Raw genomic sequence first — 23,365 nt, 5'->3', positions numbered from 1 at the left:
ATAATGATGATGATGATGTAATTAATAATAATAATAAGGGATCTGCTTTCTCTTATCACTCATCGACCACATCGCTATTCAGCCTGGCTTCCCAGCAGCGGCTCTGTCAAACCCAAAACAGCACGTCAGAGGAGCGGAAGTGAGGGGCCCAGGGTACAGAGTCCCGGGGCCACTGGTGCTGGCCAATAACAGGCAAGCATGCAGACGCTATTACAAAACGGACCTGCGTAAAGTTGAAGAGAAACCGTTAGAAGACAGACCGGAATCACGACTTCTGTTTTCAAAATAGAAGAGTCTGGCAACACAGAGGGACTGAAAATCCTGCGTTGGAGTAAAACTATTTCAGCTCCATGGTCGTTCGTTTAAATCAACATCAGTTAAAATATGTAATGACATTGTTTCTAAGTGGCAGGCTAGCATGTTAGATGACGTAAACACCAAAATAGGCTATGTTTGAGTAAGCAGATATTAACTTGAATCAAAATGTATTTTTCCCCTCAGTTTTTGTAACACTTAAAGTTCATGTTATCATTTCCAGTGAATAAGTCACATAGACATTGGTTCACTGAATGATATAATGATTGAGATTGAAGATAATTATACTAATTTATAAGTAATTAATTTTGCATATTATTTTGAAAGGAAATACCGGAAATTGTACCGATGCGCTCCTGTGTGGTTTGATAGTTGGTGTTGACTGAGAGCTGGAGGGCGGCAGTCAGTCAGACAGTGAAAGTGAAGGCGGAGACCAACCCTGTGCCGAAAACTCAGCCTCTTCTGGATCACGTTCAACTCCGCTGAACGACCCCCAAAAAAACGATCCAAAAAGTAAGCATTGAAGAGGAAGGAAGACAAGGAAAAAAAGATAAAAAAAAAAGATAAAAAAAAAAAAAAAAAAAAAAAAAGCAAGGCGCTCGTAACTTCTACACCGCTATCTGCCAAGAATTGTCTTCCGGTGTTGACTTTTTTTTTTTTTTTGGCGAGCACCGCAAGAGAAAACCCTCCAAAGCACAAAGTTGAGCGTGAGAAATGTGAAGCTGCCGGCTTGTGTGTTTCAACCAGGCACCAGGATTCCCATTTAATCCATGCAGTACAGTGCAATGGTACGTGAACATGGATTGTTATTGCTTTCAAATGTTGTGAGAACGCTCTTTGTGGTACTTTTTTTGTGATTCTGTCCTGTCCTCGAGACGGTGATGATTTGTGGAGAAGTGGGAACACAAGTCTGGCACGACTGGGCCAGAAATTGCACTAAAACTTGGCGCAGATTGTCCGGCAGCCCGTGTTAACATCCCAGTCCCCTTAATCTGGCAAATGAACTCTGTGGACTGTTGACAGCTCTGTAGGACACACACACACACACACACACAGAGGCGTGCAGTGAGCAAACAGTGCAACAGTAAAGTAGGCTAATGTTGTTTAACTTTATGTCCTCTCAGTTATAAGAAAAATTGTGATATAATGTGGATTTACTGAAAATAAAACTGAGACGATACATGTTTTCAAGCGGACAAAGATTATTTCTGAGCGCCATACCTCAATGAAAGACTTTGTAATCTGGTATAATTATTCCCATTGTTTGGAAGACAAAAGTAATTCTGTTTAAACAAATTTGCTAAATGATCAATTCTCTATATGTGGGTTTTGGAAAGTTCCACAAAATGTTCCCTCTATTTTATGCTTAAAAGAATGAAATCAGTTCATTTGAGACGAATAAACTGAGTTTATGTGGCATGCAAACGAAAATATACAAAAGTTTCTCTACAAAGTGAGCCAATTATCTTGTAGCTAGAAGAAAAGTGTGTCATGTTGACACAAAGCCGGTGTTTTTTGTTTTTTCTTTTCCTCTACGTGGTCCAAAGTCCCCGAAGCTCATAAAATAATTCAGCTGGAGTCATAGGAGTAAATGAATTGTGTGCTGCGTTTTCATATAGCCGTAAAGGAGAAGGAGGAAGGTGCTGAGGGGGTGGGGTGGGGGTTTGGATATGAGTGGTGTGTTTAAAGGAGGAGGAGTGTGACTGTGTAATTACGTGGTGAAAAAAAAAAGAGAAAAAAGTTGGGTCTGATTTGCTGGAATTGCGCAGGACCGAAGGTGCAGCGGTCGATTTCATATCAAGTTTGGCTGAAGCGGGGGTTAACATCACACATTCGGCACCCTGTGAAGCTCTTCCCTGATGCTTTTTATGAGATACCACCGCACCGAGACGCGCAAAGAGCCCACGCAGTAGAGGAGGAACGCAGCGCTTCGCTCCGGCTCTGCGAGTTCAGTCTGCAAGTGCTTGCTTTTAACTTAAACACAAATACATCGATACTTCTCCTTCTGTCCGCGGTGACGACAATCTCTGGATCGCAAGAATTGATGGATATTCTTGGATAACTCCATTTATTTTTGTTTGACGCGGATAGCTGCTCCACACTCTTGCATGGTGCACATCGGTCCAGGAATGGCGCGATGAAGTGATCAGAGGAATCCAGTCCAAGTACAATCACTTTGTGTGTTGCCGTCTCGTCATGTATTCCCCGATTTGTCTAACTCAGGTATTTGTGTCCGTTTATATTCATTTAATTGTCGTGATTTGCATCTTTTCTATCTTTTATTTTTTTCGTGGTGAAATTGTCACATGCGGTGGAGGTGGGGATTGAAAGTTCTCTGTTCGCCGAGAATTTGCAGCCTCAGCTCTGCGTGGGAAACACTGTAATAAGTTTAATAAGTGAGATTTCCTTCCAAAGTGGGAATATAACCTGTAAAGTAACTTAAAATACATCAGTTTGTGCTGCAAATATTCAAATCCTAGATTCCAACAATGCTTTGAGCCCCAGAGACGCTATAAATACAAATTTCTATACATTCATTTGGTGCGTAAAGTTGAGCGTAAAGATGATTTTAAAGATAGCTTTACAATACCATTGATGATCTGGCATAATTTGTGCAGGTATGCTTATTTTCTCACACGTTTAATGAGGTTATTTGCGTCCCGCAGCAACCTCTCACACACTTTCCCGGCCTCGCTATAGCCGCGTTTGTATGTTTTCCCCTTTGCGCGCATTTTTATTTAGTGTTAAACCCTTTTACTTAAGAGAAGTCAGGCTGGAAGAAGATGAAGCCACTTTCACTGTTAGAAGATCAAACAGATGATAAGGTTGATTCAGCGGTTGGAAGGAGACTGTTTTGGCTGACTCAGTTTTACTGTTTATATTTTACTTGGCATAAGTAAGTGATTGACTGAGATGTGGTTTAGTTTGTGCTTAAGAGGATTGTGCTTTTATGGCCGCAGCTGAAGGGTACCGGTCTAGGCTCTGGTCAAGTCATTTATCTTTACAGCATTTGGCTTCTATTTCTTCTTCTTATTTTTATTTATTTATTATTTAGTCCAGTTAAATAAGAAGTAGAATAAAACAAATGAATGTAAACTGAATATTTTAAGTGTTTTTGAGCTGGTTGCCTCAAGTGAAACAAGTTTTCAGAGTAGCTGGTGCTGAGGACATTTAGCAGAATTTAGAGTTTACTTTTGTCATTTTAATTGGCAGCTTTATAGCTGAGATTATGTTAAAATAAGCTCTGCTTATTATTTTATTACCTCTCTAAATGGATAGTAACACAGTCCAACCCTGAAAATGATTATTTAATACTAGAATGTGCAACATTTAAAAAAAAAAAGCTGACTCTGTGTGTGTAATAAATGGTTATATTATGACATTTCTATGTTGGAGCAGAGTTTTACTGGCCCGGTTGCAGTGCAGACCTGAAATGTGGCTTCTCCAGAGGAGCACCGGCGGCAGGCACAGATAGAGAGTGGATTTCTGTGGTTTCCTATACCCTGCTTTGCTTGACTGCCTTCAAAAAGAACAATGTGTGGTTTAACTCTTCAAAAGCCCGCTTAAAAGGGGGCTGCTTATACTTATTTAATGTGACATTTTAATGAGCCGAAAGAAAGATAATTCAATGTTTCCACTCCTCACTTAAAGCGACTATAATTTGCAACGATTCCTAAATCATTCAGAGCATTTAGGTACATTCCTGCACCTAAAGAGAGCAAACTTTAAAGAATTATTGTAATTTGTTGTAGAATTACTGAGGTTTGATCTGGGTAAAGACTCAGCCAGTGGGTTAATATATTCTGGTTGTCAGTTTTATTCATTCATTTATTTATTAAATAAAAACATAAAGTTTATTTGCAAAAAAAACTGTTTATTTGCTTTAATTTAATCATTTAAAATTAAACATAACAATAGTATAATGTGTCCAACGGCATAGTGGAAATGGAAAAATCATATCAACATAAAATATTTCACTTTAATAAATCAGAACCTATTTATAAAATAAAGAATTGATCATTAAAATGTATTCAACATAAAAGAAATTTTAGCTTAAAGCTTAAATTTTTAAAGTAAATTAACATAATTAACTAACTGGAAATTTTTGTAAATGAAGCAAATACCTTTTATGTCTCAACCTAAACTCTTAAAATGACTTTACATAAACTTCTTTAGCTCCAACTAATTGCTTTATCTGATATGTTACCTTTCTCCTCTGTGTTTTTATTGCATTTTGTATAGCGGCCTGTATATATAGGGCTGTGTGTGTGTGTGTGTGTGTCTGGTTAATAGGAATCTACTTACTTCCTATTTTGCAACTCCATCCTGGTCTGCCTTCCAGCTTATCCTCTGTTCTTAGTGAACATGGGATAAGTTCGCAGTGGAATGTGGATAGTTTCACAAGACAAATGCAACTGTGTGGGGTACATGCTCTCTATAGCAGCAGCTATGCAGGAGTCCTGCTCGGAGCATGCTCGGGAAATAAAAACAGAGCAGAGAGTGCGTCCAGTTGCTGGGCTTTGTCCTATTATGGTCCTTTCACTTGATATAAACTGTAAATTTTCCATGTTAACCGACAATATGTCCTTAAATATGCAGGCATGTATAAGAGGAGAAAATTGTCAGTGTTCAGCTACTGCCAGTAATAGTTTGTGGCTGATTTTTATTTGTGGTCTGACTTCCCTTCTGCTTTAAATTAGTTGTAGAATAAACTCATATTTGTTCTCCGTGTTTGATGAAATACGTTTTTGATTTCATGTCTCTTCCCCCCTTCTCCTCACTTGTGTCCCTTCGGATGCTCCAGGATGAATTTCATCCCTTCATCGAGGCACTTCTTCCTCACGTACGTGCCATTGCCTACACGTGGTTCAACCTCCAGGCCAGAAAACGCAAGTACTTCAAGAAGCACGAGAAGCGGATGTCCAAGGATGAAGAGCGCGCAGTGAAGGACGAGCTTCTGGGCGAAAAGCCCGAGGTGAAGCAGAAATGGGCATCCAGGCTGCTGGCCAAGCTGCGGAAGGACATTCGACAGGAGTACCGGGAGGACTTTGTCCTCAGTGTGACGGGCAAGAAGCCCCCGTGCTGTGTGTTGTCCAACCCGGACCAGAAAGGCAAGATCCGTCGGATCGACTGTTTGCGGCAGGCCGACAAAGTCTGGCGTCTGGACCTGGTGATGGTCATCCTCTTCAAAGGCATCCCTCTGGAAAGTACAGACGGCGAGCGCCTGGTCAAGTCTCCGCATTGCACCAACCCAGCACTTTGTGTCCAGCCACACCACATAACAGTATCGGTCAAGGAGCTGGACTTGTTTCTAGCATACTATGTCCAGGACCAAGGTAGGTTCAAGCTCACGCCATGTGTATGCCCATGTACTTGTTTTACTGTGTGTGTGTGTGTGTGTGAGCTAATGCACATGTGTGAATGATGGCTTGGCAAGGTCAGAGGTCACATGTGTTACTTTTTGGCAGCTCCACACAGACTGGCTGAAGTCACCAGTGTGTTTGCCAGACAAATAAACATCAGAAACGTGAGCAGAGGCGCTGAATAAACACACTTAGATTTTTTTTTTCTCTTTAAGCGAGACTCATTACTAAACAAAAAGAAAATGTGTTTTCTTTGCTGAACTTTTTTTTTTCTAAACTGTGTGTTTGCTGAGCTGTAATCCAGCAGCTCCAGCTCATGCTCAGAAATTATTCATTTGCTGTAGCTATAACAGGATATGCATTACCATGTATACACACAGCTACACAGAACTGAACAGCTGAACACGCACACATTCTGCACATCTGGAATTTAGATAGGGACATTTATTTCTGGAAAGTCTTTTTCCACATTTTGAATTAAAATGAACCCACAAGAGGATTTTTTTTAAATTCTGAAGCTCTTGGATCAGTATTAAAGGAGTCCTGTAAGTCCACAGTATCCAGGTTTAGAGTTTGTTAACAGCGAAGTCCTCAGTAGTCTTCAAAGTGCCCATTATTATATAACAAAATATGTATTTTTTCACAACAAAAAAGGTAAAAATCTACTTGAAATAATTTCTAAATATATTTCTAATGTTGAGTTAATTTGAGGTTTTAATTTTCTGTCTGCGAAAACCACTTAGTCCCATTTTTTATTCATAAAAAATTGGTTTCTATTTGGTGAAAAAAGTTTTGTGTTCAGTATGAAGTCTGAACTATGCCTTGTTTTTTTGTTTTTTTTGATGGGGGGGGGGCACTGTGTTAAAATAGGATAAAAAAAAGTTACCAGGTTGAGAAATAGGTTCTGACTTGCTTTTCTTTCCCTTTAAAACCAGTGGGATAAAATTCTGCAAATGAAAGATGAATTTTTATGCTTCCATGCACTGCACATAAAAGATGTCATTTAAGTGAAACATTTGAAACTTTGACCAACACATAAAATTTCAGCCAGTATTTATCACTTAAACCCTTAATGAAAAGCAGCGGGGAGATTTTTTTTTCTGGCCTCATTTTGATGACAGAAACATCCCATTTAAATCTGAAATGTTCACTGTGAGGAAACTATATTTTAGCAAGATGCTGTAAACTTTCTAACCGAGGCATTTAGCTGTTTATTTTTATCCCTACTTGCTCGCTAAATGAGAATGCAAGCTGCTGCAGCATCTAGTAAAATTTCAGTCCTTCACGTCTTACACGTCTTAAACTTCCTCTCTTTATCTGCTGACACCAGAGGAGTACTCCCACCACCACTATAGTATTCCATGTTAAAAATTCCCCTGTATTATATCTGTTGCAGCAACATTGAACGGCCACCAATAGAAACGCTGCTACTGAGGGAGAAACGGTGGTATAGCTAGCTCATTATCATCAAATCCTGACCGCCATTTTGTGTTTGATTAGTGCCAGGGAAAGCAGAAGGCACAGCACAGAGACAATAATGGTTGCCACTGGCACCGGGGTTGGCATCAGACCCTCTTTTGTGTCTTTTGTAGGATGCCACCGCTTCTCTAGTTTGCATCTGCTGCATTTTTTTTAACCGCTCAGTGCCAACTTGAGAACAGCTCTTTAGTGTTTTGTTTTTTTTTTTTCCACAACATATGCCTTTTAAATGATAATAAAGTGTTTGTGTTACACATAATGTGTGGTATTTCAGCAGCTCTTATTTTAGAAAAAACTGGTAAGTCAAGAGAGGGGAGCAAATAATTGATAAGGTTGGTGATTTTCTGTTTCGGTATGATTAAACAAGATTTCGTGGATCAGTGGTGAGTGATTGTTTAGCGTTGTCATTTAAAATTTCACTTGACTGAAACTTTGGAAAATTAAAAAAAAAAAATCTTTCATTAGGATCATAGAGATGATAATGTCTCTTTTCTCTTCCTTAAATATTCCTTTTTAAGTTTTTTCAAGCTAAAGCGTCTTTTCCACCTTTCTTTAAGTTCCCCAAGCAGTTCCCAAACCCAGACAATGCAGCCATATTGTGGTAGCGTGCAGTGCAGCGCCATTTTGTTTCACACCGTGCCAGGGAGGCAGGCAAATCACCAGTGACGGTTGTTAGAGGTTCGGAGGTTGGCATCAAACTCTCTTTGTCTGCTTGCAGCATGCCTTTGATTCGTTGGTTGGCATCCGCAATGCAGTGGGCACATTGGAAAGTTTTTTGACGGTGGCAGAATGGAAGCCGCTGCCTTTGTTCTGCTGCAACTGCACGAAACAAACAAACATACAAATTGGACACAAAGAAACTTGCAATGAGCTCAGTCTGAAACAGAATCCAGCTAAAGAAATGAAAGTGTTCGGACGGTGCTTTTTAATATTGTTCTCCGTGTCGGGCTGTCTGGCAGAGGCTCAACTCTGCTGTGAGGTGTAATCAAATCGTAGTAATTATTTAAATGTCTGTATTTACTCAGCTGTATCTTTCTTTTTATTTGTATTACCAAAAAAAAAAAAAAAAAAAAATCAAGCTCAGAGTATGTTTTTTATCCCCCCACATCTGTGGGTTTCTGCCTGAGAAAGGTCAGCGGGTTGGCAGCGAGAGTCCTGGGTGAATTTTGAGAGGGCACTCATCCCCCTTGTTCTGGGGCACAGACGCGTTTAGCCAAGGCAGGGCTGTAGCACCCATGTGCATGCCCAGATGAATGCCCGCTGGGAAGTAGGCTTTGGCGGTGGGGGGCAGGGAGTGGGGGTTGTGGCATCCATTGTGCCAACTGGCAGGCCGCGTTCAATACAGGGCCCTGGCTTCTCACAAATACACACTCACACACATTGCACTGGTACGCCAGAGCACCATTTCATAATTATCTGATAAAACGAGACATGCAATTCTTTCATTTTGCTTTGAATCATCTCCTTTCCACACCTGCATTCATATTTTGCATATCTAGCCCGACAGCTTGATGGAATAGTTGCAACAAGGCATGCAGATAGATACTCACCGTGTCGGGACATGTTGGAATACTGTAAGCCTCGTTTGTATTTGCTTTTTGTTAAGCTGCTCATCACTATTTATTTAACAGTAGTAGGGATGTAAGAAAATTCTACATTTACATGTCTTGTTCTTGATAATAATAATAATAATAATAATATAAATGCTGTTAATTAAATAAGAAAAAGCTGAAAAGTTGATGAATTTAAACAAATGTGGATAGTGTTTATTATTAGATATTATATAAAAAAATTGGTTGCATTTTTTCCCTCAACTGGCTCTCTCGTTACAAATTACTAGAAAGCATTCTGAGCATTTCTGGAAAATTTCCTCATAAGCAGAGACAGAATTGGATCGCTAAGTTACTCCAAGGGGAGACTAAAGAAGTCGGGGTCAAGCAGCTTTCCCATTACTCCTGCGCTGAAAGTTAACACGACCATAAAACATCATTACCTTGACTTTTTTTCCCCCCTCAGTAATGTAACTTTTTTTTCACACCGTCATGATAGTTTGAGGAAATGGATGGATTACCTCGGAATACAAGCTGACATGTTAATGGAGACCTTGTTTTACAATCGCCAGACTTAACCTCTGCCCCCGGGGTCGGGACCTTTGCAAAGAGATGTGGCAGGGTGTCCTCTGAAGTTTAATTGAGCAAAACAGATCGGTGAAAACTGGGCGTCACAGGCTTGGGGCACGTGGAGGAGGAGGAAGACTTTTTGTCCGCGGTGGTGGTGGTCAGGGGAAGGGATGGTGGTGGTGGTGGTGGGGGTGGCGGCTCGTAAGCCCTCCTTGTTGACCTCCTCAATCGGGGTCAAACCACAGCGGTCGAAGGATCACTGGTGGTCTCTTGGCAACTGTTTGTCTCCACTCCCCTGCTTTAACTTCTGGTGTAGCTGGTGGTCTCTTGGTTCACTGGCCTAAATGAGGGGGAGTAGTAAGCAGCACTGGCTCCCTCCCACACCCCTTCATTCCCCCCCCAGCCCACTCCAGTCCCTTAGAATTGGATGGTATCTTCTTGACCGGCCATTCCCTGCTCACCACACTGCATGTGGTCGCTGTTTGCGTCTTGTTTTCCGCCTGGCTGCCTCAGAGCCTTTGGTCTGGCTGTTGGTGTAGAGGTCTGACCTTCTGGGTCACAGTGGAGGTCTGTGACTAAGCACAACATCTAACCCTCCCTCCCTGAATCCCCTTATCCTCCTCTGCCATCAGGAATCGCCCCTGCGGCATGATGCCCAGCCAAATGACTCTCTCACTCCTTCTTTCTCCTGGTTTCTTTTTCTTTTTCTTGCTCCCTGGCTTCCCCTCAAGCCCAAGACTGCAACCCATGACAGCTGTCCCAGGCCCAGGCGCTCGGCCAGAGAAACAGTGGCTGGGTTTATGCCAGAAGTGTGAAACAAAAGTTGTTGTTAGCAGAAAGCATTAAGGGCACTACTGTTTGACTCTTTTGGCCTAAGTAAAGTTAATCAACTCCATTTAATTTTTAGTTTCTCTGATGGAGTGATTCTGGAAAAGGTCTCGGGAATGGATCTTTTGGAAGCTGGAAAGATTTATTTTGGGAGATTCATTTTAATAGTGAACATTCAGTTAAAAAAAAAGAAAAGAAAAAAACTCAGTAAGATGGTGAGCTACAAATCCCAGGAAAAGCCATATAGAAAAAGTCTTGACAGTGAACTGTACAACCCTGTGCTTAGCTTCTTTTCTGTCTTCCTTATTAGTATGCAATAGAGCCTGCGGTGTCTAGCTACCTCTCTTTCAGAGCCATAACCTATCGAACACTTTCTCTCAATCTAATCCACTTAGAACTCCCTCCCAGCTTCACCGCTTGCCTTATTGATTTCCGCTTCCCACTAAATGTCTTCCCAATCCTTTTTCTCTTAACCCGGGAGCTATTTATGTTTTTGCATTGCAGTCTTTCTTTCTTTCTTTTTTTTTCTTTTCATTTCTGATTTTTTTTTTTTTTTTTTTTTTTTGCCTTCTTGTTTTCTTTCTTTCCTCTTCGCCTTCCTCTCCGGGATCGGTGGATGTTTGTGATCTCCATCTGACTTTCCACAGCCTCCTCTCCCCTTCTGCTCTTTCTCAAACACCCAACCTGGGTGCAGTGCAGCCAGGTTGCCTGGCTCAGTGTGAGGCTTGTGTTATTAGCAGCGGGGCTTTGCTCAAGCAAATACCTCAAGGCTTAAACAGGCCGTGTTACCTCCTTAGCCCTCTTTTGTGTGCCATGTGTACATAAATCTCCATGGAAACAAGGCAACTCGGAGCAGAGGCCACAGAGAAATGTGGATGCTTTCTTTTTCGACTAAATTTACAACTCCCTCTTTTGCTCTGCTACAGTGTGTTTAATTTGCTTGGCTCACAGTTTGCACGGTTGCATCCGTCAAAAAAATGAAACTGGGTCTTTCTTTGGCATTGTAAGCCACAGGCGTTGTATTGTAAATCCTTTTTTTGTGTATTTCAGCAGGAGACTCAGTTTTGTGTTTGTAGTTACTGTTGGTGAAGGACTGCACTTTGTGTCATTAGTCCACGGTTAAGATCTCAGCCTCTCTACACTTTCCCAGGCTTTTAGGGAGGACCCCAAATGCATTTCAAATCCCCCCGAGGCCACTTGACTGGAGGACCGGCACCTCCCACTCCCCCCCCGGATAAATTTCCCACCCCCCCACCCTGTCTGCCAGTCCTACCAAATGAAGACAAATGGGTACACTCACCCTCTGTCCCAATCACTACACTGTACCTCACTGCCGTGCTTTACAAAGCAGGTCCTCCCTGCTGCCTGAGCTTCTCCATCCAGTGACTGCCCGCTCTTCCTTGCCATCGCTTTGGCGTAACGGCTAGAAAAACTTTGTGCTGTCCCATCTGCCTGCAAGACTGATCATGTAAGACAGCAGGATCTGTGGTGAAAGGGAGGATAAGAAGGTTCAGACAGGAGACACAAAAGTCTTAGATAGAGAATGTGGATGAGGATGTTTTTTCCTCATCAGGAGAAAAGCACCCTCAAGTATCAGAATAAGACTTTCATGCAAAAGCCAGTCCTTTTTACCCAGGATGCAGGCTTGTGAACGACTAATGAAGGGGTGAGAAAATGGGAAGGGGTAGTAGGTGGGGTGTTATGGGGGAACTTTGGGCAAGGACAGACAATCCCAGTGGTTGCCCAGGAGATACTGACTTCTCTTTGCAGCACCCCCCTCTCTCCACCCTTCTTTGCCCCATCAAAGTCTTTTCAGTCCAGACAGGGCCGATCAGTGGCCCAGAGTGATGGTTGTCTCTTCTTTTGTCTGGGGGTACAGTACGCCCCATCACTGTGACGGCTCGACAAGACCTGAGCGAGACGGAAAGAGAAAGGCCCGCCATCGCACTGCTGTGCAAAATGTACTTTTGGGTGGGCATGTTGTTGTTTGGGATGGGAGGGGGCGAATCCCTAGAGGATTTCTTTCTAATGTCAGTGCAGCGGGTCATAGAGGGGATATGGTGTCTGGGGCTTGGGAATGGCGTGCTTAGGACGGATTCATCAGCACCCCATTGAGTTGTCAAAGAGTTCGAAAGAGTTCCGCTCCTCCCTCACATATGCCACGTTGATTTCTCAAAAAACACAAAAAAGTTGAAAACAAACTGTTGAATGGCAGAAAATACCTTTTATTTAGTGATATAATTTATGACCCCCCCCCCCCCCCCCATAGGATCTATACTAATCATTGATTTACAGAAGTTAGAAAACAGTATGAAACAAGCGCTTCATTGTCTTACATCACAAGAAGACCAAACCAGCAGATGTTACAGATTTTCTACACAACAGGAAAAAAAAGCACAATCCCACCTATTAACTTAGGAATATTCTAAATAAATGTATGAAAATTTGATTTTGCCATGTAATAAACACAACTTTCACAATCAGCAACAAAGTTAAACCATAAAATTTTGATTTACTGTTAATCATTGCAAGTATTCCCCTAGGCATGACAGAAAATTTCATTAGATGTGAATTTAGATATTCGGATAACTTTTAATCAACAGCAAACACTGCGTGAATTAAGTAATGGTTAAATCTTTTGGCCACTGCCCGTGTTCGACTGTGTGGACTCTTGTGTTTAAAGCCCACTGCAGCACTAAAAGCCTGTTATTTCTACTAACAGTGCTTGTTACCATGGTGTCTTCTGAAAGCCTATGTGATCTGGCTTCTGATAGCTTGAATTCTTCCCAAACTGGCCTCCAATATCTCCACTAGCGCAAAGCTTCAGCTGGTGTTTTGGCTGCCATGACTATTAGGAAACACTGACTTAATTTATTATGCAAAAAAAAAAAATAAGCACACGTGGAGGCACAAGTTTGCACACATACGCATTTGTACATGTGCATGCAGAAGCTCATTGAATTCACACACATTACTCACCTGCAGTTGAGTGTGTGAAAGGCTGCATTTAGATTCAGTGAGCAGCAAATCCTCTAACATCTGCCAGGCAAACATTGAAAGTGAGAGTCCTTTAAAAGCTTGTTCCAGATTTACCAAGTCTAGATTGTAATTAGGCTTCCAGCATGTGTGTATACCTACAACTAACAATTACATTGCGGATTCCTACCAAAAAATAACTCTACTCCACCACTCCTCTCATAATGAGGCAGGGAAATCTGGCTAACAAAAGATTATCAGGCTATAACAGAAACTATGTGTTTTCCCACTCTTGCCGGTCTAAATAAAACACAGACCCCGTCTAATTTGAGCTCTGCCCAACTGGGCTGTGATGTAAGAGCCGATCTTCCCTCATAGTGTTTTACAGAACTGTTAGCAACTTGCGGTCTGGCATCTATTTAGCTTAGCTTTTTGAGAAGTTATGATAATAACCTTAGCTGACCTACAGATGGCTAAATGAATAATGCTCAGCCTCATCATCTCTATGGGATCCCAGCTGAGTCTACTCGATGTTTCCCAGGAACATCTTCATCTGCTTATACGGGTCTGTTCTGCAAACTTCTCAGACTCTCCCCAGACATTTTTTTTCCTCCCCTTTTTTCTGTAAAACTTCTGGCTGTAACTTGGGGTTGCCATGTGTGTCTTGTTAAAGGCAGTTATGACAAATGGCAGCAGCTGTACAAACTAATCTCTCTGTAGCTTTCACACATGGCGCCCAATTAACAATGGACCACTGTGGGGCCCTAATCCATGGTGCAGCCATCCTCTGGTCCCACTTGCCGAGCCAACTGCCCCAGGAGACTCTTCTCCTATGCACTCCTACCAGCCGGACTCTAACTCCATTCAAATTTGAGTTGGTGAATGCTACCTTGGTTGGAGATTTGGTAGCCATCTTGTTTGCGTCCATGTTGGGAATCCTGGTTCTTGACCCTTAAGAATGTTTTGGGGTAAGGTTGCAGTCTTGAGAAAACACACCTCCAGGCTATAAGTATGGTACATTTGAGTGTTTTGATTCTGAAATACTCATGGTATTTAGCTAAAATTGATGTCTACAGATGCATTGAGATTTAGCTTAGTGATTGGTGAACAGGTGGATGGGAATGGTGGTTTTGAATATGTGTGTGTGCTTGGAGGATGTAGCTTTCCTGGTAGTGGGCATGATTCCAGTTGGATGATAATAAACTGCTGTTTCTTGAGGTCTCAAATAGCAGAATCCTCTGTGTAATGGATTTAAAAGAAAGCAGTAAAAATGGTTTTTTTAACTACTTTTGCAATTTTGTGGGATGATAAAATTTATGACATTAAGGGAATAGCAGGGTTAATTAATAGTCCTTCTTAATCTTGGAATTATCCCAACATTCCAACTCGCATCCACAAATCTACTTTCCAAGGAAAAAGTTTCAATTTGTCAAATCCTCCTCTCTGTTCATGTCAGCTGTGCTTTATATGGCTTTGCTAAAGCTAATCTTCTGTTCATTTTTAGATTAAAATGAATACTTCTAAAAATTGAATACCAAAGACGACATCGCTTGGATAGAAACCAGTCTTAGCTGTTGTTTCAGTATCATCTTCACCCTTATCCAAAACAAAACTGCAAACGGACTTAAAATAAGGGTGTTGAAAGGTCGACAGCCATCAGGAAAACGATGCAGGCTCCTGCCAAATCTATGACATGAATGAAACAAGTGGATGAAGGAAAAATGAAAATGGTTGGGGTGTGAGCTCTGGCACACAGAGCAAAACCAGTGCCAACTATTATGAATGGGGAAACTGCTGCTGAGCTAATGAAAAAAAAAAAAGAAACCTCAAGTATTTTTTTTTTTCCTCATCTACCATCCAAGAATAATTAACCACGGGCAGGCCTTCTGCTGAGGGTGGAGAAAGCCACAAGACACTTGACTAACGTCTCACTACAAAGAAGGACAGTGACACATAAAGAAGTTGGAGGCGGTAAAAGCAACAAAAGGAGGTTTTCCATGAACAATGTGATGTTTTTTGTTACTTTTACCTAAGAGGACACTCCAAAAAGATTTTCATTTTATTAAAGGAAGAGTTTAATCACTGCATTATATAAAAAAAAAAACTTCAGGATGTTTCTCACTACATTAAACAAAAAAGCACTTGTGGTTTCTAATATTTGTGACTATATCCCCCCCCCTATATTAACTGTGGACACATATATGGTGAGTGTTTGGGGATGAAGCTTTAGCACGCTCCAGTTTTCATGCTCAGTAGTGCTGAATATAACAGCGGATTCACGGAATTTAAAAAATGGTCTTTTTTTCATTATTAAAATATGTTAAACTATTCATGACGCTTGAGTTTTAAAAAAAATATGTTTGTTTTTTTTTCTCCTTTTTTGTGCTCTGAAACTAAAGAAAGTTTTGGCATTTTTAAGAAAAGGATTTTAAAAAGCTAAATAAAAATAATATTTTATTCCAACCCCATTGCTTTTAAATGTACCATTTCTGTATGTATATCAGTCTACTCCCATGTAGGCATGATGACATGATGGAAAGAGCAGAATGGGGGCCAGATGTAAGTTTATATATAGGACCAGACAAGGGTACAGGGCATGACACCAAGCAGAGGCGTTGCATATCCCATGCACAGTATCACGTACACCACAGCCCATAGTGATAAGGACTACAGTATATGTACCATATGCAGAAAAGAAAAGGAAAGACTGTTAATGATGCATGACGGCCGGGGCTTCGTGATACCACCGGGAATAAAACTAGAGGAAGGTGCAGAGGCTAATTACAGGAGGTAGACAGTGTGATTAAACAAGTCAGACTGTAAAGTCTAAATTTTGAGATTTTGTGTTCTGTTTACCTTTTCTTACAAAGAGGCCCCGCAGGCGCAGACATTTATTTTAATCTGTTTAGCTCACCCTGCAGCCAAGAGCAGCTATATTGTACTTGTTTTACCGTTAAACCTGTTGTGTTTTTTATGATCAGCATCTTGTATGCCACAAACATCACCCTAGGGCTGCCATTTTGGCAATCAAAGCAACCTTATCAGCGATCAACATATTCACACCCACAGACAGAGGCGAGAAGAATGCTCCATTGACTGATGCTGCCTCCCAGACTGGTCGCGCTGATCTCCTGAAGAAAAGACCTCTGTCGCTGGTGGACCCCACACTCCTCCAAACCGCCTCCCTTCTTTTTGCCTTCTTCCCTCTATATATGTCTCAATACTTCTTAAGAAGAGGGGGGAGCTGAGGAAGGCTGCATGTGTGTATTGTTAAAGTGCTGCCGGGAGACTATCCCATGCTGGTAGTCAGTGTGCATGGGGTGGGTTGGGGGGTGTAAGGTTGTGGGGCTGAAAAGACGGAGCCGTCACCTGCCAGACTGCTGGAATGTTAATGCCATGGCTCTGATAATTGGATTTTGTACACACCGTCTGTTGAGAACGTCCAGCAACTTTCCCCCTCTTATTGTTCGACCCAGCCCTGGACCCTCAATAGGGCTTGTCTATGTTTATACAAGCACTCACGTCTCAATAAAGACTGTTTACAATGTGTGTGTGCATGTGTGACTGAGTGTGGTGCTGGACTTCTGAATCACAGCACAATTGTGTGTGACAGGGAGACGGAAAATGAAAAGGCGCAAGTGTCAGCTTATCAAAAGATATTAAGAGATTTGTTAGGACTTAAAATAGGATTTAAGAAGTATTGCACTAAGATTTTTTTTTCAGCATTTTTTTCAAACGGAGCATTCAACCCTTTTAGCTGAACCTTATGCCAACTATTCATCCCAGCACATTAAGGCCATGAATGCATGTTCAGAAATTCACACAGAGTCAAAATGTAGGCACACCCACACTAATGTCAAAGGTGAAAAGGAAGCGCTCCCTATTGGTGGAACATGTGTGAGGCGTATACTGTACATGATCTCAGATCATTAGGGAAGTTATGGCTCTTGTTTGCGTTAGGGGGGGGGTTACTGGATTCATGCCGGGAGCTGGGAGCTGTGAGCTGTGACGCGCTCGTTTCCCTCTCCCTGGCCTCCCATGCTATTTCCACCCAGGCTGCAGTGACTTGATCTGGTTAAACGTCCCGGCTGCACTGACCTGAATTCCTTGTATTCACCTCAGAAGACCCTTGCCTTCGCCAACCAGCCCTTTTTTTCCCTTCCCCTACAATCTTTCTGTGCAGTGAGCATATGCTATGTTTGTGTTTAAAAGTTCCTTCCTGTATGTAAGGAAGCTGCGTTTGAAAGAAGTTATCCCTTTTCCAGCAGTAATCCCTCAGAGTAGAGCTGCAAGGAACAATGACAGAGGTTTTTCTTCTGGTAAAGTGACTTACTGTGATGAGATAAACAGCATCTAATTGTATTTAATCTGTGTTAAAATAAGGCATTTGGAACAATTACTTTGTTATGTTTACCAAACAGCTGTTGTGTGGATCTTTTTTTTTTTTTATTCCTGGCTTTTGGTTCATCTTGTTGGTTAGCAAGAAAATAAAATAGGCTTTGCATTAACTTCTGTATGAATTTGCATTCATGTTGCTTCAACTGGTACAGAAATAACAGCATGAAAAATCAGTTTAGTTTCAGTTTAGACTGATTTCATTACATTTGGATGGCTTTTCTATTTTGTGTCATTGCAAAAGTCTGCCTCCTCTTTCAGAATCGCAATCTGTAATTACAGTTCATTACATGGCGTTTTTTTCTTCTTTTAAACTTTCAGGTTTTTGTCTGTAGAAAAAACATAAAGGGAGCTAATTTTGTGGTGGAAAAAAAATTAAACCCATTTTTTTCCTAAAATGTTTCACTGTTTATACGGAGAGGAGCAGGTAGGAGCCTTTCATATTTCTCCACTGTCTTGCTCTTTTCCCCTTTAACCTGGCAGTAGTGAGCTGTTGCATAAACAATGGTCTGGACAGCCACCTTTGGGCTATTGTAGCCTTCCACACGGCTGAACTCTGGCCAAGTGGATGTTGTTGCAGGAGACCGCCCTGCAGCCAAACACACAAGCCAACCAGAGGCGTCGGTTTCTGGAGGCGAGCACTCAGTGGACGATACCATAGGATATTAGCGTGTGACAGCTCTTGGATCATGTGAAGGAATGTTATTTTGAAATTTAAACAGAGAGGTAGAGGGGTTGAGGTGAAGTGGCCCCAGCGACCAAAATAATGCAAATGTGAAGCTGAAATTGAAACTCAAGCCACTCTTTGGACTTGTATGTGTGACTTGATGTGCTGCTTGTGTTTAGTATTCATAATGAGGTGTTGCAAAATGCATGCTCTCTGCATATCTTGCTCGGCTCACCCACCACCTGTATAAACAACAGTGCTATTGCGAAACGGTTCCAAGAAAAGGCTCTTCCCGGGCTTGTTGTCAGAATGAGGTCAGTGTACACTACTCTTTTTCTCCCTCAGTCTCTCATTTCCCTCCTTTTTTTGCCTCTCTTGCCTTGCACTAGTTAGACTTTGTCCTTTCAGAGTACAGAGAAAAAAGGTCACTAGAGTGACCTCAACATACACACACACACACACACAACTTAGATGTATGAGAGCCAACTGGACAGTAATTTTCTTTGTGCTCAGAAGAGTGTATTTACACTCAGCAATCACTTCCTGTTTTATTTAATTTTGACAGCAGGTACAATGTGTGTGAGCAGTGATAGGTCTATTAAAGCAATCGGAGCGTGAGCATTAGGTAGTTCTGAGTCACTGTTGGATCCAGAAGGTGGAATTCTAACAGCATGACATCATCTGAACCCCTTGCCGATCATTTTACTCCATCGCGGCACTAAAGCGCGCTCAGAGACGTAAAAGGAGTTCACATGTATCAAATGCTTGAAGCTGAAGAAGCCGCTAATCTCCCCCACCCCACCAAACGCTGTGCTCCCAGAGGCACTGGTGGTGGACCGCATCGTGTCTGGAACACTGTAACAGGATCTCCAGAGAGGAGCACAAAATGGGTGCTTTGTGTCCAAGATTTGTCCAGACAAAGCCAGATAAGGAAACTCAACAAGGGCGAGAAAGAAGCTGTGTCTGTGACTTGAGCAAATAACCTTTCATCTAGGTCAGGCAGCCAGATAGGAGCAACAGCATCAACATCAGCAGTGATGTTAGAGGTGATGAACAGAATTCTGATGTCATTCCTATGATCAGTTCAGAAAGTTTTTGCTTTTACTCCAGACACAATTTCTTGTGGGTTGTGAGGGTTGTTGGAAGGTTTCTGGGATTCAGTTCCTCCTATAGTCAGACATACACTTACTGGCTGTTGTCTCATGATTTATTAATATTTTCAGGCTTCTGGTGAAGTAAGAAGATATCTGGGAAACCAATACCTGAGCCAAGATTTACTAAGTCATTGTTTAAATATAGATGCATTTTGAATGGACAATAGAAAGATAAATCCCAATAAGATGATAGCCAAAAAATATAAAAAGTTCATGCTACACTAACATTACATCATGAATATAAAGCACTTAAGTAGAATCATACAATGATAATTCCTTCATCAAACTATTTATTGAAAAAGCTACAACACAAAATGTCAATGTCTCAATAACTTGTCATGTGTTTAGTGTTGTCTTGGTCTGATGATGATAAAATGTGAACAATATGATGAAGAGTAATTTGCATTCCACACAGAACTTACCTGCATGCAGCCAAAGCCTGCTTGAACGTTACTGATCAATAATATTCAGGCCACCAGTAGCAAACACAAGGTGCTTCTAAAAAATAAAGAATGGTCTTTATTGATTGCATGTGTTGGATATCACATCATCAAATTCCAAGCCCAAGAAGGGCACAATTTAGAAGGAGCCTCCTACCAAGGAAGCATCAAAGAATTAGCCAAATCATCCGCTGACTACAGGTCATAAAAAAACATTGCCCCTTACACACAATTTCTATATAGTTAGACATCCATTTGTAGAGATTTTGTAACAAAACCTGTGAGAAACATAGTTTAACCTTTTCACCCTTTTCCCAAGCTGAAGGAGAAGACCAGTTTTGATTTAAAAGTGTATAGGTAGCAGATCCACTTCAGGTGGAAGACTTTTGTAATTGTGGCTCACATTGCTTTTACAAATGACTTTCCAGTGTTTAGAGCAAGAACAGTTTGGTTGTCTCCTCAACGGCTATACACTGATTGCAGTGGTGGCCTGCCAGAGCCCAAATCTCCTGGCAGTCACAACAAGACCCATACATGTCTGCCCATAACTGTGACTAGCCCCTAGGGCTGTGTCTGTCTCCCTCTGCCCACATCGCGCTGCATGTCCCAGAGCAATCAATGGAGGGGTGTGTGTGTGGGGGGGGGGGGGGGGGACACAGAGCTGGTTCGCTGCATGGACCATATGTGTCTGCAGACCACAAAACGCTGAAGCCATTACTTGGCCCACTCTTGTGAAATTAAAAGCAGGAGCCAGCAACAGCAGCAGAAATAGCTTGTTTTGGCTGAGTGTTTGGGGGGGCAGTGCTACGAAAGCCCAGTCAGATGGTAGCGCTCATGCTGACTTGTTGACTGCAGAAGACTCTCGGTGATGAAGCTTGTCTGCTTCTCTCTTTCAAATTCACTGTGTCTGCATGTGTGTGCGGTTATTGACGAGCCCTACGAATGCTGCATTTTAGATGTCCTAACATCACTGTGGCAAATTTAAGAAAACTATGTTATTTAGAGAAAAGAATGAAGTGTTTTCTTTTGTGAGGAAATATTTTTCCCAAGACAGTCCGACTGAAAATAGAAGCCGGCCATTTGTAGATATGTTTAACATGTGCTGAAACATGAATTTAGCCAACCCGAGCCTCATGTTCATGTTGTGTTTATGACAAAACATTGGACCAGCTGCCTTGTCAATGCTGGCTTAAACACTGTTCCTGCTCTTGCTTAGCTTCCCTTCATTTCCAGTTTCCTCAAACGTTTGAGCTGCTTGTTGTTTTGCAGAAAGTAATTAGATTAGTTCATGGTATTGTTTTACACGTTGCATTGTGTAAAATATGATTTATGGGAAATTTTAATCTTTTATGTGAAAGATACTGTTTCAGACAGCAGCTTTTATAAGGGATCTTTTGTTGGAAGTTAACATTAACAGTCTTTTTACTTACTGTAATATATTTTTATTTTATTTTATTTTTAATTTGTGCATGTTGTACTCTGTGTCTTTCAGCTGTTGTAACTAATTTACTACACTTAACTTGGCCTAGTAGCATTCATTTTGGTATCATCCCAGGGCATTTTGCTGTAAAAAGGAAGATTTACTCACTTCATTCCTGGGCTTTAGTTCCCTTGTTTGGCTTGTAATGTATTTATTTATTTCTCAATATAGTCCAACGGCGGGCATTCCTAGGATAAGGGCCCATGGAGAAGACTTATCTCCAAGCGCGCGTCTGTCATCTGCTGCTGCAGACAGAGCGCTCTTTCATTCGCTCTGGTGAAAGAGGGTTCACAGAGATTTAAGGGCCCGCATTGTTTGTGCTCTGCAATGCTTAATCACTTTTGATTGGACACCATATTATAACTTGGGCTCTGGACGGGAGAGAGGCTCTTCGTCTAAAATGAGAACGTGTCTTCCACAAAAAAAAAGAAACGCCGCCGCCCCACAGGGTGGGTGACAAAGCCAAGCTGACGGAGCGAAGCCAAGAGAAGGATCAGATCAGATAAGATCCTGGGCGGAGTGAAAGTTAGCACTTAGTTACTAACAATGCTACTTGCACAAGTCTGGCTCATTTTGCACATTAAAAAACCTTTCTAAGTAGCACATAGGTTTAGAGGCCCTGCTGCTTTGCCTCCAGCATCTTATCTTTCTTCTAGTTTAATGAGTAAGATGGCAGCTTATTTCTGAAGCACTTCACTTTCCCACAACCCCTTTTGACTGTAGCAACGATTACACATAGTGTTTACATATTCCATAGAACAGTGTAACAGAGATAAACCTCTCCTGATGCTTATCCCCTAGCCACAATGTGGAAACCACTAAGATATAATGTAAACCAAACGCTGCAGCTGCCCTTTTATGTCTCAAGTGCCAGTTCTACATACTGAGCAAGGATTTTGAGAGCCTAGTTTTAAGTGGCATTGGTTAAATTGATCCAAAAAGCCATCATACATTCTTCTGTTTTAATGATCTTGGCAAGCTGCTTTCATAATTGTATTTCAGCCTTTTTTTTCTTTTACACAAAGGCATAATGTGGAGGTGGTTCTGCAAAAATGTTTCCCAACATTGAGCCAGCTTTTCTTTCTGGATCATCAGTCTGTGACAAACATATATTTACATTTTGGAAGGGGTTTGATATGATATGTGATTAATGATCCACACATCAGCACCAGAGCGGAGGGTGGGGTGGTGGGTTGCTCACCATAAAGTAGGTTGTGGGATTATACCGAGGGCTGCACTCAGAGGACTTCTTGGCATTAATTGGTCTGGCTCTCCTGTGGGGCTCCAAGTATTGCTGTCACTCTGCTCAGTAGACTGTGGTTTGTGCATGTTATCACTCTTAAAGTCCTTCGCAGTAAATGTGTCATAGGCAAATTGCATCAGCCTAAAAATACCCTCACATCGTATCATGTTGCTGAGCTTCTCGGGCTCAGGGCTCCCAGGACCCACTGCTGTATTAGTCCCTGCAGTCAGGAACAAAGTTCAACTGAAACCAGCAATGCATTAAAATGTCTTAAGTGTTGTGCCATGCGCTCTTGAGAGATGGATGATGAATTTCAGAGAAATAAGCTCTGTGGTCTTTCTAGCCAGACTCCACCTTCAGTATACCATTGAACATTGGTGATGAGAGTAAATACTTGCTGCAAAGCGAATGCTGAGTAGGCATAACCTGTTAAAAGTACTCACAATACTGTACTTTTACACTTGAGTTTACATAGTGGACAATATAAGAGTTACAAAGCATTACCAAATGATGTCATCATATTCTTAGTAAGAAGCTGTCCATCAAGTTGAGTCAGATTGCTTTGCTCTTTGCTCACATCCTTACTGCTGGAACAACTCCAAAGTTATATAACTTCACTGTAAAGCTTATCCATACACAACATGCTTTAACTTCTGTTGCTTTTTAAGTGAATTTGCAAAAGTTGCTGTCCATGTCACAGCTTTGACAGACTTGCATTCTCTTTCGGCTCCAAGTCGTCCCTGTGAATCCAAAACTAATCCACCAAGTGGGAGCTCATCCCTCTTAATTTGTTTGCCCGCTTTACATCCATGGAGATGTTCTCCAGCGGCATCTAAGCCATCACGTTGACAACCCCAAGTGGCGGCTAATACTCCGACTGATTCTCTTCTATAGCTGCTTTGATG

At 41.6% G+C, this 23,365-nt stretch overlaps 1 protein-coding gene across 9 annotated transcripts in view; it reads left to right on the top strand.

Annotated features, from left to right (window-relative positions):
* Positions 1–715: 715 nt before the first annotated feature.
* Positions 716–23,365, top strand: part of LOC121639685 (nuclear factor 1 B-type-like) — a 63,687-nt gene continuing 41,037 nt past the window's right edge. For 7 of the 9 annotated variants that reach the window (XM_041985098.1, XM_041985097.1, XM_041985100.1 and 4 more), the window contains exons 1-2: positions 1,148–2,538; positions 5,120–5,651. In XM_041985098.1, coding sequence (XP_041841032.1) covers positions 2,512–2,538; positions 5,120–5,651 — 559 coding nt within the window. In that variant the 5' untranslated portion in view covers positions 1,148–2,511. Of the gene's footprint in view, positions 1,104–1,147; positions 2,539–5,119; positions 5,652–23,365 lie in introns of those variants that run through there. The other 2 variants (XM_041985095.1, XM_041985094.1) reach the window with 1 other exon arrangement.

This window comes from Melanotaenia boesemani, chromosome 5, assembly GCF_017639745.1.
Source record: "Melanotaenia boesemani isolate fMelBoe1 chromosome 5, fMelBoe1.pri, whole genome shotgun sequence".
Lineage (NCBI taxonomy): Eukaryota > Metazoa > Chordata > Actinopteri > Atheriniformes > Melanotaeniidae > Melanotaenia > Melanotaenia boesemani.
This window is presented reverse-complemented; position numbering and strand designations above follow the sequence as displayed.